The sequence below is a fragment of the Dipodomys spectabilis genome, unplaced genomic scaffold (genome assembly GCF_019054845.1).
Source record: "Dipodomys spectabilis isolate Male_0828 unplaced genomic scaffold, ASM1905484v1 ptg000081l, whole genome shotgun sequence".
Taxonomy (NCBI): Eukaryota; Metazoa; Chordata; class Mammalia; order Rodentia; family Heteromyidae; genus Dipodomys; species Dipodomys spectabilis.
In genome coordinates, this window is record NW_024870758.1 from 23789623 (window position 1) to 23805281 (window position 15659).

At 35.0% G+C, this 15659-nt stretch overlaps 1 protein-coding gene across 3 annotated transcripts in view; it reads right to left on the reverse strand.

Annotated features, from left to right (window-relative positions):
- Wdsub1 (WD repeat, sterile alpha motif and U-box domain containing 1) overlaps positions 1 to 15659 on the reverse strand; it is a 30602-nt gene that overhangs the window by 2003 nt on the left and 12940 nt on the right. For 2 of the 3 annotated variants that reach the window (XM_042683395.1, XM_042683394.1), the window contains exons 5-10: positions 15122 to 15215; positions 9728 to 9761; positions 8547 to 8587; positions 8357 to 8463; positions 7094 to 7273; positions 2299 to 2439 (exon numbers count right to left, since the gene is read on the reverse strand). In XM_042683395.1, the coding sequence (XP_042539329.1) occupies positions 2299 to 2439; positions 7094 to 7273; positions 8357 to 8463; positions 8547 to 8587; positions 9728 to 9761; positions 15122 to 15215 (597 nt within the window). The remainder of the gene's footprint in view (positions 1 to 2298; positions 2440 to 7093; positions 7274 to 8356; positions 8464 to 8546; positions 8588 to 9727; positions 9762 to 15121; positions 15216 to 15659) is intronic. The other variant, XM_042683396.1, reaches the window with a different exon arrangement.

A 15659-nucleotide genomic window follows, 5' to 3' on the forward strand; every position in this document is an offset into this window, starting at 1 on the left:
TCTTCTAGCTGGGCACCAATGGCTCACCCTATAATCCTAACTACTCAGAAGGCTGAGATATGAGGATTGTGGTTTGAAACCAACCAGAGCAAATAAGTCTGAGACTCTTCTCTCCAATTAACCACCCAAAAGCTGGTAGAGTATTAGCTCAAGTGGTAAAATGGCAAAAATTAAAAAGACTAATACCAAGTGTTGACTAGGAGATAGAGAAATTGAAATTTTCAGCTAGTAACTTAGAAAGTTTCTAAAGTTAAGCATTTACTTATAGAACCCAGTAATTCCACTTTAATAAATTTCACAAGAGAAAATCAAATGTGTCCTGACATTTTGTTTATGGGCATAATAGCTACCAAGAGGAAAATACCTAAAAGCCCATTATTGGGTTAAGGATGAATATAAATCTATTATGGAATATGGTTAATATAAATATATTTATATAATATCTCATGCAATGGAACAGTACTCAGCAATTACTGACATAAATCAATATGAAAACAAAACCAAACACAAAAGAGGAAAATATCCATACCAATAATGTAAAACTTGGTACCTATTGGTTCCCAAAAGGATCTTTTTTATGAAAAACAAAGGCATAATAAACATCACAAAGTGGATATTCAGGCCTCTGAATAAAGAGAATCCTGACTACATAAGTTCTCCAGTGTCCCTTTTCCTCAGATTCACATTTAATAAACTGTCATGTCTGAGTAAACTAATGGGTTTTTCTCTGTTGCAACTAGAGTCCTAACACAGAAAATTTCATAGTCTGAAATAAAAACAGCTAACTTATTATCGGAAGGTACTATTCTGGTTTTGTTTGTTGTTGTTTTTGGTCGTGGGGCTTGAACTCTGGGCCTGTGCGCTGTCCCTCAGCTCTTCAAGACTAGTACTCTCCCACTTCCAGTTTTTTGATGGTTAATTGGAGATAATAGTTTCAGACTACTTTCCTGCCTCAGATCTCAGCTTCCTGAGTAGCTAGGATCACAGGCATGAGCCATCGGAGCCCAGCAAGCAGGTAGTTTAAGTACCTAATTTACATCAAGTCATTCTCAATCCCAGAAGGTAAGTACCACTATGCCAATTTTGCACACAAGGAAACCGAGGCACAGAGATGTTGTATAGCCTCCACAAGTAACGAAAAAAATTCAGTCTGGAGCTTCAGTACATGCACTGTTACGGCCTCCCATAAGTATATTTCATACTAAAGAATAAAAGGTAAAAATAAACAACATAAACTAAATGTTTGTGGACAAGAAGTTACAGGAATCTGGAGCCATAGTTCAAGTGGTAGAATGCTTGCCACCCAGCAAGTAAAAGACTCAAGTTCAAATCTAGTACTGCTAAAGAAAAAGACGAAAACCATAAAAAGTATGCTCAGATTCAGTATTACACAAAAGAGTGATACAAGAATAAATGAAATTATAATCAGAACTGAAAATGGGTAAACTTATTTTCTAGAAAAATGTCAGTCAATAAAATCTATCAAATTTGTTCCTTGTCTAAAATATTCTAATTGACTAGTTCAGCTTGTGGAGACTTAGCCTACAGAAGTGACCTTAATCTAAGTAATGGTAACAACAAAAACATGCATCAAAGTATGTGTGCAATAACATTTACAATACATATATATATGTATATATATGTGTATATATAAAGATTTGCAAACATACCTACTAGTTGGAGAGTCAAACACACAATACAGGTACAAAGGTATTGCAAGTAAAAAATTATGTAAACTCAATATTCAAAAATGTTTATTAATTTTAGCTCCCCACAAATCATATAGAATGTGAATACACTGATAAATACATAAAGTATATATTAGGAATTAATGTGAACTATTAAAAACTTTATAAGCTTTAAATTCTTATTTCTGAATGGTTGTTTAAAATCATTTTTTAAAAAAAGATACTGTAGAGCTCATTTTATCTTAAGTTTTAGCAAAGATTTTAGTATAACAAGATTGGAAAAACATAGGTATTTCCTAAACCATAAAAGAAATGAGAGTTAAAGACTCAACAGTCTGATGTAAAACTTTTATTTTTGGCTCAGTAGTGCCTACACGGATGAGGCCCTGAGTTCAAACCACAGTATCTCCAAAAAAACTACTGAATTTTATATTTACATTCTGGTAACTATACATTTCATAAGTTTAAATGAAACTTTAAAACTTAATCCCTTCACCTCATTAGGTGCCGGATATAGAGAGTTTTAAAAAGGAAAGCTATGAGACATGAACTGCCTATACTACTTATTCAGCACATAATATAACCTGAACTTGGCAATCATCACACATACCTGATGCAATAACAGGCTCTTTCATAAGTTCTCTAGTTATTGGACATATAAATTCATCAGGAATTCCAGAAGAAAGAGAATTCATCTTGGTCTTGAGCTCTTCTATTTTCCTCACCACTTTACTCCGCAGCCCTAGAGATTCTGAAAAGAAATTATTCATTAGAGCTGGAGAACTGTCAATCTTTATGTAAGGCTTTAGCAAACAGTTTATTGCAACACACTGTTTACCTCACGGGAAAGCCTATGCTGGCTTTGAACCATGATCCTTGTATCTCACCCTCCTAAGTAGCTAAGATTATAGGTATGACCCACTGGGACTGACAAAATTTCTTTTAGTTTACACAAAAAATTCCTAAACAGTTTTGAAGTTCAGGTTAACAATTCAGAAGACTTACAATACTTTTAAACAATAAATCTTAAAATCTAACTCTGAATCCTGTGCACAGTATATAATTTCTGCCTAAGTATTAAAAAACAATCATCTGTCAAAATCATTCTTCCTAAGGAAAGTAAACTATATTTTAAGTGGTTTCTAGAACAACTATTATTTCACTTTTCAATTAGCACATCATGTCAACATGGATATCTTATTTCTTGAGCTTTCTGATTAACTATAGCATAATGAGAACAGTTTCTAGCTGCTATTTATACAGAGCTTCATAGGAAGAATATGAAGTTACTTTTGATCTGAACCTAGTAGCTAGAATATGTAAACAACCCTGACAACTCAGTAAGAAACATTTTTACATAGGCAAAAGGAAGAAAATAGGGCTGGGAAGGTGGCTCAGTGGTAGAGTGTTGCCTTGCATACATGAGGCTATAGGTTCCATTCCTCAGCACCACATAAGCAGAAAAAGTTGGGAGTGGTGCTAAGGCTCAAGTGGTAGAGCACTAACCTTGAGCTGAAGAGCTGAGGGAGAGCACCCAGGCCCTACGACTTCCAAAAAATAAATAAATAAACAAAATATATATTTATGTATATGTATATGGCCAATAAGCACTTTAGAAATATTCTGTCATCAAATAACTGCAAATAAAGTCCAAACTACTAGATGACCATAATCAAGAAGACATAGTAAATATTTTCTGAATTATGAAGAAACAAACCCTACATGTAACTGATAGAAATGTGAAATAATGAAATTTTCTTAGAATATAGTCTACAGGCCTTCCAAACGTTAATAAGCACTCTAATTCCACTCCTAATACATATCCAAGAGAAATGAAAACATACAGTCATATAAAATCTTGTACTTTTTTTTTTTGTCGGTCGTGGGGCTGTTCCTCAGCTCTTCAGCTCAAGGCAAGCGCTCTACCACTTGAGTTACAGCGCCACTTCCAGTTTTCTTGTGGTTTATTGGAGATAGGAGTCTCACGGTCTTTCCTGCCCGGGCTGGCTTTGAACCATGATCTTCAGATCTCAGCCTCCTGAGTAGCTAGAATTACAGGCATGAGCCACCAGTGCCCAGCTAATCTTGTACTTTTTTTTGTGTTCCATTTCTCAGGCTTCTACCATTTGAGCCATATCTCCACTTTCAGATTTTTGTAGGTTAATTGTAGGTAAGTCTGCTCTAATTGGCTTAGAACCACTATTGTCAAAAGTTGAACCTCCCAAATTAGGATTACAGGCGAGAGCCATGGGTACCCAGAACAACTTGTACATTAATGTCCCCAGAGCATTATAGGTAATAGCTAAAAAAAAAAAAGGTAGAGATAACACAAACGCTCAAAAGTTGGTGAATAAATAAACAAAAAGTGGTATAACCATATAATAACATGACTCGGCCATAAAAAAAAAAAAGTGAAGTTGCTGGTGGCTCGTGTGCAGTCATAGCTACTCGGGAGGCTAAGGATCACAGTTCCAAGTCAGGCCAGGCAGCAAAGTCCCTATGGTGCTTATCTCCAAATACTACCAAAAAGCCAGAAGTCGAGCTGTGGCTCAAGTTGTAGAGTGCCAGCTCTGAATAAAAATGAAGCTCAGAGACAGCACCCAAGCCCTAAGTCTGAGTTCAACCCAAGGATCAGCACCAAAAAAAAGTTAAAAAGAAAAATGAAGCATATAATTGAGACAGAAAGTACATCAGTGGCTGCCAGAGCCTAAGGAGAGGCGAGAGTAAGAACAGTGGAGTTCTCCAGGGCAATGAAAACACTCTGACCTTAAATACTGATTGCTCATCTCTATGAATATACTAAATATACTAAAATTCAGTGTCAACAAAAAAGGATTTGGACACAAACTTAAGACCTAAATGAATGAAAAACATCCTATGTATATGGATTAAAGACTTATTATTGTAAAAGTGACAACAACCTTCAAGTTCACTTACAAATTTCATACCATTCCAATCAAAGTCAATTGGCTTTAAGAAACTAACCAGGTCATCCTAAAATTCATGTAGAAATTTAAGAACAACCAAAACAATTACTGAAAATAACATGATGGAGGGCATATACTCTCCAATTCAAAACTTATTACAAAGTTACAATAATCAGTAGAGTGTAGTACCAATGCAATAGATACCGATCAACAAAACAGAATTAATTAGAACACCAGAAATAACCCCTCACATAAATGACTTTTGGCAAAAGTATCAAGACAAAAAGAAGTCTTTTCAACAAAGCTGGTGTTAGGAGGTGAGAATTTGGAGAGTAATTAGGTCACAAAGGTAGCCTTTCTGTGAATGGGATCAGTGCCCTTCTAAAATAGACCAGAGGTTGAACCTGCCCCGCTGTCACGCAAAGACACAGTAGGAAGGCACCAGCCACAAACCGGGAAATGATCCCTCACTGGACACAAAATTTGCCATGTCTTTACTCATGGACTTCCCAGCTCTCAAATGTGAGAAATTTTTGTTGTTTATAGCTATCTAAATTTAGGTGATTTTGTCATAGCATCCCAAATGAATTTTAAGGCATTATAAAAATGAATACCAGGAAGTGAAAACATTTTGGGGGCATGGTAAAAAGATGCACATACACGAATGGAAGGAGGAACAGTGAGCAACTGCAGTCATTGCATTCAATGTACATTAGTAAAAACAACCACATAATTTGAGGGTAAGACACGGGATTGGGGAAATGGAGAATAATGGAAGGGGTGACACGGATTCAAAATGCATTGTATACTCATAATTTGACTAAGGGAACTATAGCCCCTTTATACTTATACTACTTAATCATATAAAAAAGTAACTAGGAAAATGCAAATAAAAATATTAAAGAGAAATCCCTTCACAACTGCTAAGATGGCTATGAATTAAAAAGCAAACAATTACTAGGGATATACAGAGCAAATAGAAACTTCATCTACTGCTGGATAACAGCCATAGCAGTTCTTCCAAAGTTAAGTATAGTGTTACCACATGACTCACCAATTCTATTCCTAATTACATACCCAAGAAAACTGAAAAAAAAGATGCTCACAGAAAAACTTGTATAGAATTGCTTACAGCAGTATTTTTCAAGATTGCTAAAAGGGAACCCAAATTCTATAAACTGATAACTAGATAAGCAAACTGATAAGTTTATACAATGGACTAAAAAGGACTAACATACTGATACATGCTATAATGTGGATAAACCTTGAAATATGTTAAGGGAAAAAGGCTAGATATAAAAGGATACATATTTCCAGGTGCTGATGGCTCACACCTGTTGTTCTAACTACTCAGGCAGCTGAGATAGGAGGATTGTGACTCAAAGCCAGCCTGGACAGGAAATTCCATGAGACTGTTATCTCCAATAACCTATCAAAAAAGCTGGAAGTGGAGCTGTGGTTCAAATGGTAGAGAGCTAACCTTGAGCATAAAAGCTCAGACAACACCCAGGCCCTGAGCTCATAGCCACAGGACTGGTACAAAAGAAAAAGGACACATATTACAAGACTTGTATGAAATGTGAAGAAGAAAGTTCATAGAGACTGAAAATAGCTTACTGGTTCCAGGAGTAGAAAAATGGGGAATCAGGTATTAAATTTTCTTTTTGAGATGAAGAAAATGTTCTGAAATTAAACAGTGATAATGTTTGTACAACTCTGTGATAACACAAAAATGTCACGATTGTACTCTTAGAGCAAATATTAGGGGCTGGGAAGGTGGTTCAGTGGTAGAGTGCTTGCCTTGCATGCATGAGGCCCTGGGTTCAATTCCTCAGCACTACATAAGCAGAAAAAAAAATGCTCAAAGTAGCAATGTGGCTCAAGAGGCAGAGCATCAACCTTGAGCTGAAGAGCTGAGGGACAGTGCCCAGGCCCAGAGTTCAGGCCCCATGACTGACCCAAAAGAAAAATAAAAAAGAGCAAATTTTAGGGTTATGTTATAATCCATTTTTTAAATATGAGGATATTGGCTAATAAGGATGAAAAAGGATGAATACAGTTGAAATATTGTTTGCAACTATGAAAATAGAACAATCGAATCTGTTAAAATTGTTTTGGAAAGTGAGGAAGGGACAGTAAAAGGGGGTCAGACTGATTAGAAAACATTGTAAAAATATAACAATAAAACCATCCCTTATATGTAAGGTAATTAAAACAAAGAAGAGAGATGAATATGATTAAAAAATTGGATGCACATATGGAAATACCATCATGAAAGAAAATGCCCTCATTAATGAGAAATAAAACAACAAGAATTTATGTTGTTGTTTTATTTCTCATTTCATATATATTCTCATTCTATACAAAGACATACATCAAAATAATTATTGTACTAGAATCCTAAAGGAAACTACAAGTGAAACAAAACCAATCTCAAAGTAAATTACTAAATATTATTTAAGATCTTACTAATCTTACCAATTTTCAAATCATCAGCCAAACTTTCTTTTGTAAGATTCAACAGTTCTTTTCCATCAATGTTATTCATCTTGAAAATACCAACAAGGTCTTGTAAACCTTGTTCACAAAGCCAGATTGAGACATCCTCTTCTGACCAATCTTCAGTAAATTGCTTTAGCTGATCTTCCGTGCTCCTTGCTTTTAAATCACACATACACATACAAACAAAAGTGCTTTTTAAATAAACATTCCCACTCTAAATAACAAAGTAAATTTCCTTAAATGTGTTTTACTATGTAAATTTCCTTTTAAGCAGTTCAAAAAATTAAAGAACTGTTTGACATTATTTAATACTGTATTACACACTACTCTTCTAGAATGTCTTTTTTTTTTTTTGTCAGTTGAGGGCCTGAACTCTGGGCCTGGGCACTGTCCCTCAGCTCTTCAGCTCAAGGCTAGCGCTCTACCACTTGAGCCACAGCACCACTTCTGGCTTTTTTCTGCTTATGTGGTGCTGAGGAATTGAACCCAGGGCCTCATGCATGCAAGGCAAGCACTCTACCACTGAGCCACCTTCCCAGCCTCTAGAACAATCTTTTTAACTCCAGAAAAATACTTTTTCTTTTTTCTTTTTATGGTGCTAGAGATGGAAGCCAGGCCTTCATACCTGCTAGAGAAGTATGCTACCAATGAGATACAACCAACTGAAAGTATGGCTCAAGTAGCAGAGTCCCAGCCGTGAGCAAGAAAGCTAAGCTTGATTTCAAGCCCCAGTAGCAGGCACTCAAACACAAAAGTATAATTATAATTCCTATTCTGTCTCAGGGTACATTTATCTGAAAAAGGAGTATGTGTGATATACATGGTACAAGCACTCAACAGCATTTACCAGTGTTTGAATGTAGGTCAACCACTTCAACATTTACTTTTTCAAAATTACTTTTAAATTACACTAAATTTGGATGCATACTCTATATTGAAAAAAGCAATTTGAAATCAAAACATTTGCTAAATTTCAGGCTGAGGGAATAAATCAGTGGTAGCATTTTTTCCTAGCATGGACAAGATCATGGACTTAATTTCCTCAATTGAGAAAGAGAGAAGAGAGGGGAGGAAGGAGGAGGAGGAGCAAGGGGAGAGGAAGAAAAGGGGATAAAGGGAGGGAGGAAAGAAAGGAGGGGAAGGAGAGAAGAGAAAGGGGAGGTGGGGGGGGAGAGATTAAACTTTTGCTTTCAATTGTGAGTAGGAATAACCTGGATTAAAGATAAAATCCTTACTAACCTTGAGAAACTGTTTCTAGGTCAAACTGCCAAATGTTCACTGTCTTGTCCATTGAGCCGGTAGCCAGTAAAAGGGTACTGGGTGCAAAGGCACAAGTTGTGACATACCTAGTTAACAAAAATAACTGTTTACATATCTTCTGGCTAATTTTTTAAAATTATACTAACACAAAGTAAGGTTAAGTTCAAACCTGGTATGCTGAGTCAATGTGTGAAGTACATTCTGAGTATTCTTAAAAAAAAAAAAAAAAAAAAAGCTTTATATTCACTAAGGCAACAGAAAAGTTGCTGACATTCTTTTACCATACATAGTTCATATGCTATATGTATTCTTATATTAATCACTAACGTAAGTTAAAAGTTTGCTCAGTGAATAACAGAAAATGATATTTAGAGTAGTATTATCAAGAACTTATGTTACTTTCTCAATCATCAATATTATTGTCTACTATCTTCTTAGAAAGTTTTAAAACAACAAATACTTGGCATTTACTGATAATCTATTACATGAAAAAATTTGTATTTGTGCTAAGGCATTGACTTTACATATTACAGAATCAAGAAATAAAAATATAATCATTTATACTTTGAGTACACTAGGTAGCCAGTGAGCTTACAGATGTATTTAACTGGACATGTATATATTATACAGAGAAACCTTAATGTTAAAACTTTTGTGAAAGTAAAAATCTCATTAATTTGATGAGAAATATTAGGGACCTACTTCATATTGCTTAAGAATTAGGTGCCACTTCCTGCCAAAATTTTCACTGAGTTTAACTTGTGTGTGGAGGACCACTTCACTTGCTTGACCTACCACATGTTGATGATTTATGTCTCCACTGATTTGCTGCCATAGCTGCTCAAACTCAATCATTATGAGGCTCCACTCTGCACTCATTTTTCTCCTTAAGAATATTTTTACCAACTCTATCTTTGCCTGTAAAAAAATCATTTTTCCAAGTCTACAATAATTTTTCCTGCACTAGATTGTAAATCTACTCTAGGACTCTAAGAAAGGTAGACGTATTTCAACTATATGCTCCAAAATTGCTGGAGAAGTAATTCTTTGCTATTACAGAGCTTGGTATAAAAGTTTAATAACTGATTTTTTTTTAATATTAGCGCTCTTTCAATCTGCATTTTCTATTAGATTTTTAAATCCATCCATCTTAAAGTGTTTAGTAAAATACTTAAGAATCTGTCACAGAACAAATTTCTTACTTGCATAGTTTACCATTTGTGAGAATGTATATATTATATTCTTGGGCATAGCAGACAGAATATACTTTTTTCTATCATACTTAATAAAATGCAGTTTAGTTATATACTAAACAAATAGCTTACACACACAAGATGTTTAAATACTTACAGTGTCATATATCATGACAGACTTATCCACTGATCTTTAAAAGAAAAAAAGAGATGAGTAAAAAGTTCTTTAAAACAAAATGCATTTATGTAATCAGTATTTCTAAATAGTTTTAGACTTAAAAAACTGAAGTAGTAACATATTAACATTTAGAATAGTGTCTTTCTTCATATAAATGAATTTTATTTAAAAACATTACAAACATAAAATTTATCAGAAAATTGACATTATGAAAACAATAGCACATGCTTCGTACACTTCATAGATATAACCAGATCAAGCACCTGTTATCTATAATTAAGACACAATTTTCATATCATTAGTAATTCAAAGGGAAAAATAATTACAAGGAAAAGCTATAACCTGCTGCTACTCTGTTGTTTCAGAAAGTTTTGTTCTTTACTGTGGATAATCAGTGCACACGTTTTGATTATACCTATTTTGGTACACTGTTCTGCACTAGATGTTGACTATTTTACTGGGATTATTCTTTCGGGGGAAAAAAGATCACAATACAAAGGAAAATACAGTATTATATAAGGTACACAAGTTATAAAGCAAAAAAGAAAAGTGACCATTTCTAGCACATATCCCTTGGAAGCAGGGTTTATGCATCTATAATATACAGGTGAGAAACAAGATCAGCAAGACTAGTGTTACTGGTCCTTGCATAATAAAACAGGTACATATTGTTATTAAAACAGTAGTTGATTATAGTCTGACAACAAGGGTCACAAAATTAAAAGTTTAATTCCTTGTTCAGTGCCAGTGGTTCATGCCTGTAGTCCTATCTACACAGGAGACTGAGTTTTGAAAATGGTGGTCTGAAGCCAGACCAGGTAGGAAAGACCATGAGACTCTCTCATCCAATTAAATAGCAAATAGCCATAAGTGGAGTTGTGGCTCAATTAGCAAAGCACCAGCCATGAGTGAAAAATCTCAGGTACAGAACCCAGACCCTGCACTAAAGCCTCAGTACCAGCATACACACAATGGAGATTTCAAAATCTTTGTCATAAAATTAAAATAGGAATTATGCTGTAGAAATTCAAATACAAAACGTAATTTAAGATGATGGCATGCATATAGTATATTCTGGGTATGAAAAAAATCCAAAACAGTGAAAAATAATTTTAGCAAAGTTGAGCGTGTTAATGCATGCCTACAGTCCCAGTTACTTAGGAGTCAGAAATAGACAGATCAGGATTCAAGGCTGGCCCAGTTAGTGAGATTCTATCTCAAAAATCAACCCTAGTATAGTTGTGTATACCTACAGTTTTAGCTACTCAGAGGGCAGAGGTAGGAGGATTGTGGTCCAAGACTGCCTGGGCAAAAGTACAAGCCACTATCAAAAACAAACTAAAACAAAAAGGGATGAGGGCAAGTCACAATTCTGAAAAGCGAACGAAAATGTTACCGACTATGTAAGTATCTAAATGATAAAAATATTCAGTTCTAAATTTCTCTAGACATGGGTTTTTATTTCTGCACTTGTTAAAAATTACTTCTATGCATCCTTTAAAAAGAAATAAAAAACAAGTGTTTAGCTACAGCAGAATGGCTGCAAACCGAGAGTACATCAAACATTATTTTTAAGGATATCATGAAGACAAATAAGAAAACCAGTCAATTAATGCCCACTCTGCTTAAGCCTGGAGCTTCTAAAGAAAAAAAATTCCTTTTGGTGATAAGAGCCCAGACACATTAAGCTTACATAGAAAATGGTCTTTCTAAATGGGGGTACAATTAGGAATATAATCCTTACTTGTATCAAAAACCAACAACAAAATGAAAAGGAAATTCCTCCTTTGAGTCTACCACAAGTTGTAATTAAAACTATCTCCACTCAGTTATATGAGAGAGGGAAATCAGGAAGATCACAGATTGAGGGCAGCCCAGGCACAAAGTTAGCAAGACTCCTTCTCAACAAAAATGCTGGGTGCAGTGGCACATACCTGTCATCCCAGGTACATAAAAGATATAGGCTAGCCAGGTAAAATAAAACAGGAGGCCCTATCTGAAAAATAAAGCAAAACAGTCTAGGGGCATGAGTTAAATTGTAAAATGCTCTAAATTCAAATTCCAGTACCACACACAGACACACACAAAAAAAACCAAAAACTCCGTGAAATATTACTTGTAAAGGAGGATCATCATTAGTTATCTTGGTAGCTCTCTATTAAGAGAACAGAAACTGTTAGTACTACTTTAGACAATACTAAGAGAAAAAAAAAGATTGAATTTTAGGAAAGAAGATCTTATGCCTTCTGTTAGTCTTGACTGAGTAAGAGATGGTTGTTCATTAAAACCACTTCTGATTCAAAACAAAAGAACTCTATCATCTACTTACAAAATAAATAACCATATTGTTTGGAATACAGGAGACAATGTCCTGTTCTCACTGAAATAAGATTTTTCTATTCACTAGACACTGTATTAGAAATGAACTATACAACTTGGGCGAGGGAGTGGGGGGAGAGGGTGGATGGAAAGGGAAAAACTGGGAGAAAATGAAGGAATGGGTGACACTGTTCAAAAGGAAATGTTCTCATTACCTGACTTATGAAACTGTAATCCCTACGTATATAACCCTTACAATAAAATTTTAAAAAAAAAAAGATTTTTGGCCACTTCTTTCTCACCTACTCAGCCAGAAAAGAATGACAGATGACTGTGGCATCTGAGGGAAACCCCTGGATCATGTGTTTCCACTCCTGGATTTTTCTAATCTGCCCCTTCAAGAAAAGTCAACAATGGGCCATATTGACTCATAGCAGTTGAGAAAGTTGGTTGCAGATTGGAAGTCCTGCTATCCATTCACCCTGTTTCTCACCAGTTTTCAACTCAAAAAGAAGAAAACAGGGTATGATTTATTTAATTCTTAAAACTAACTACTGTAAGCACTTGAAAAACTGTTTTCCAAGAACCTTATCTACTGAATTTTTACAGAAAGAATAGCCACTATATGAATCATAAAGACAGAACTCCTGTAATCCTACCAATTTAGAAGGCTGAAATTTGAGGATCACAGTTTAAAACCAGCCCAGGCAGGAGAATCTGTGAGACTCTTATCCCCAATTAGCCACCAAAAAGCCAGAAGTTGAGGGTGGCTCAAGTGGCAGAACACTAAGCCTTGAGGCAAAAAGCTCAGGGACAGCACCCAGGCCCTGAGTTCAAGCCCCAGTACTTGTACCATTCAAAACAAACAAACAATTTAAAAAAATGGAGCTCTTGCTGAGTAGAAAGTTATTCATACAAAGTCCCTTTTTTCTGGCTGGATCAAGAGGAAGAGGGTAGCATGTTTGGCAGAAGAGATAAAAATAAGTTACTATATGACAAATGTAGAGAAAGGAAGGGGAAAACCAGTTGATTAATAAAACAGTTCTCCAAACAACAAAAGGAAATTTGACGTGGCTTCAACTTTCCAGTGATTTAAATTCTAGGTCACAGATTTCTGTTTTTCTGTGTTGGTACTGGGGCCTGGGCTACTGTGCTCAAATCAAGTGCTTTATACAATAAAGTATGTTAAAATCAACAGAAATAGTCAATCACAAAAAGAATGACACTGTAGTATTAAAAAAATAAATTCTAGAACCAAAACATAAGCTAATGTAAAACCTAATGCAATACTATTAAAATAGCACACTGAAGCGAGAATTAGAAAAGGGGAGTCAAGAATTAAGTGTGCTGGGCGCCGGTGGCTCATGCCTGTAATCCTAACTACTCAGGAGGCTGAGATCTGAAGATTGAGGTTCAAAGCCAGCCATGGCAGGAAAGACCTTGAGACTCCAATCTCCAATAAACCACTAGAAAACCGGAAGTGGCACTGTAGCTCAAGCAGTACAGTGCTCGCCTTGAGCTGAAGAGCTGAGGGACAGCACCCAGGCCCAGAGTTCAAGCCCCATGACCAACAAAAATAAAGAATAAAAAGAATTAAGTGTAAGAAAGCAGAAACAAAAAATACAGAAGAGAGGATACAGACAAAGTTTACAGTTAGAAGGTATTTTTGCATTTAACTCAAGTCCCAGAATTAAAGGAAAGACAGAAAAAGAAAATATTGAGGTGATAATAAAACTTTCCAAAAACTAATGAAAGTAGTTCCACAGATTCAAGAAGCTTGAATACCTAGCAAACTGAACAAAATATTAATTACAGCCAAAGGAATACATTAAAATGAAACTTAACTTCCCTATAACAGTACACCAAAATGATATGCTCATTAGCTGCAACAAAGCAACAGATTGACATTTTGCAGACCAATTATGGCCTCAGAACATTAACTACAAAATGATGAAACTTTTTCTGTGTGTACTAGTATACTGGGGCTTGAATTCAGTACCTCACACTCTCTTTTGACTTTTTTGTCCTCAAGGAGAGCACTTAAGCCACATCTCCAGAAGAGTCTATCCAGGCTACCTCTGAATTGCAATCCTCAGATCTCAACATCCTAAATAGCTAAGATTATAGGAATGAGACACTGACACCCAGCCAAATTAGGAAAATTTAGAGAATGGAAAAGGTATTTTTGAGAATACCAACAAATGGTTCATATGGAGAAGTATATAGAAACTCATAACAAAAAAGATGACAATCTATAACAAAACTGAAAAGAGAAAGGGACACACACTTCATCGGAGAGAAAACAGACATAAATAACAGACATAAATTTCTAAAGAAGTCTCAACATCATTGTTTTTGGGAAAAAAACTAAAACTAAAACCACTAGATAACACATCCACTGGAATTCTAAAATTTGAAGGACCACCCCAAGTACAAGTTAGAACATAAAACAATATATTTGTATTCATTGTTCAACCCTCTAGGAAACAGTTTGGTGTTACCTATTAAGATTGACAATGAAAATTCCAAACTATGACCTAACAATTCTATTCCTATGAAATGCCTTAGCATATGCACCAAACACAATGCACTCACATAATTATAATGATGCTTCCAAACTAGAGATAATCCATGTGGCTATAACATTAAAATTGATTATATATTTAATGATATGTCCATGCAATGGAATATTACACAGCAATAAAGAAAAACAAAACAGTTAAATGCAGTGATATAAAGGAATGCTATTAGTATAATTTTGAGAGAAAGAGGTCAAACCCAAAAATAACTCATATTGTGTAACTGGTTTTAAAACAGTTTAAAAGAAAAAAATAGGAATGCTCTATCATATGACCTGTGTGCTGTCACTAGAAAGGGGCACTAGAAGAAAAGGGGTTCTGGTGCAGAATCTACAATGTTCTACTTCCTGACATGGGGTATGGCTACACAGGTTTGCAACACAGTAATTCATTAGCTAGTCTTTGAGTTTCTATACTTTTCTATTTGTTTTATTCCACATTCAAATTGCTTAAGAAAATTAAATGAAACGCTTACCCTGAAACTAGCATCTGCCCATCATGGGAAAAGGCACAAGCCAGAACAGGGGCACAGTGAACACTCAGTGTACTTTTATATTTCAGTTTCAAACCTGCAATTAATAAAGTGAAGAAACATTATCAAACTACTTATGCTCAGAGTTCATTTTTAAGGCAACACTGTTTTACTTAAATATTCAATAATCTTCGAGCACCAAAAAAACAACAAAATTTGAAAATTCTCTTGCAGCTCAGATATCTATTTATAAGGAAACCCTTGGATATGGTACTATTATTATTAAAAAATTCAATAACAGATTCAAATACTGTGCTCAGCAAAGACTATACAGGGCACTTTTATAAATACCAAATTATTTCTAAACAGTTACACTGTATTACAACCAATTTCAGTACCTGAGTAAAAAGCAGGCAAACTGTTTAAAAGACTAAAAGATTAACAGTTTATATTTTGTAAAATCTGAATTTAGCAAATCATTTTCAAATTCAGTAAATAAAAACAATCATCTTTTATGACAATATTTCTCTAACACTCTTAA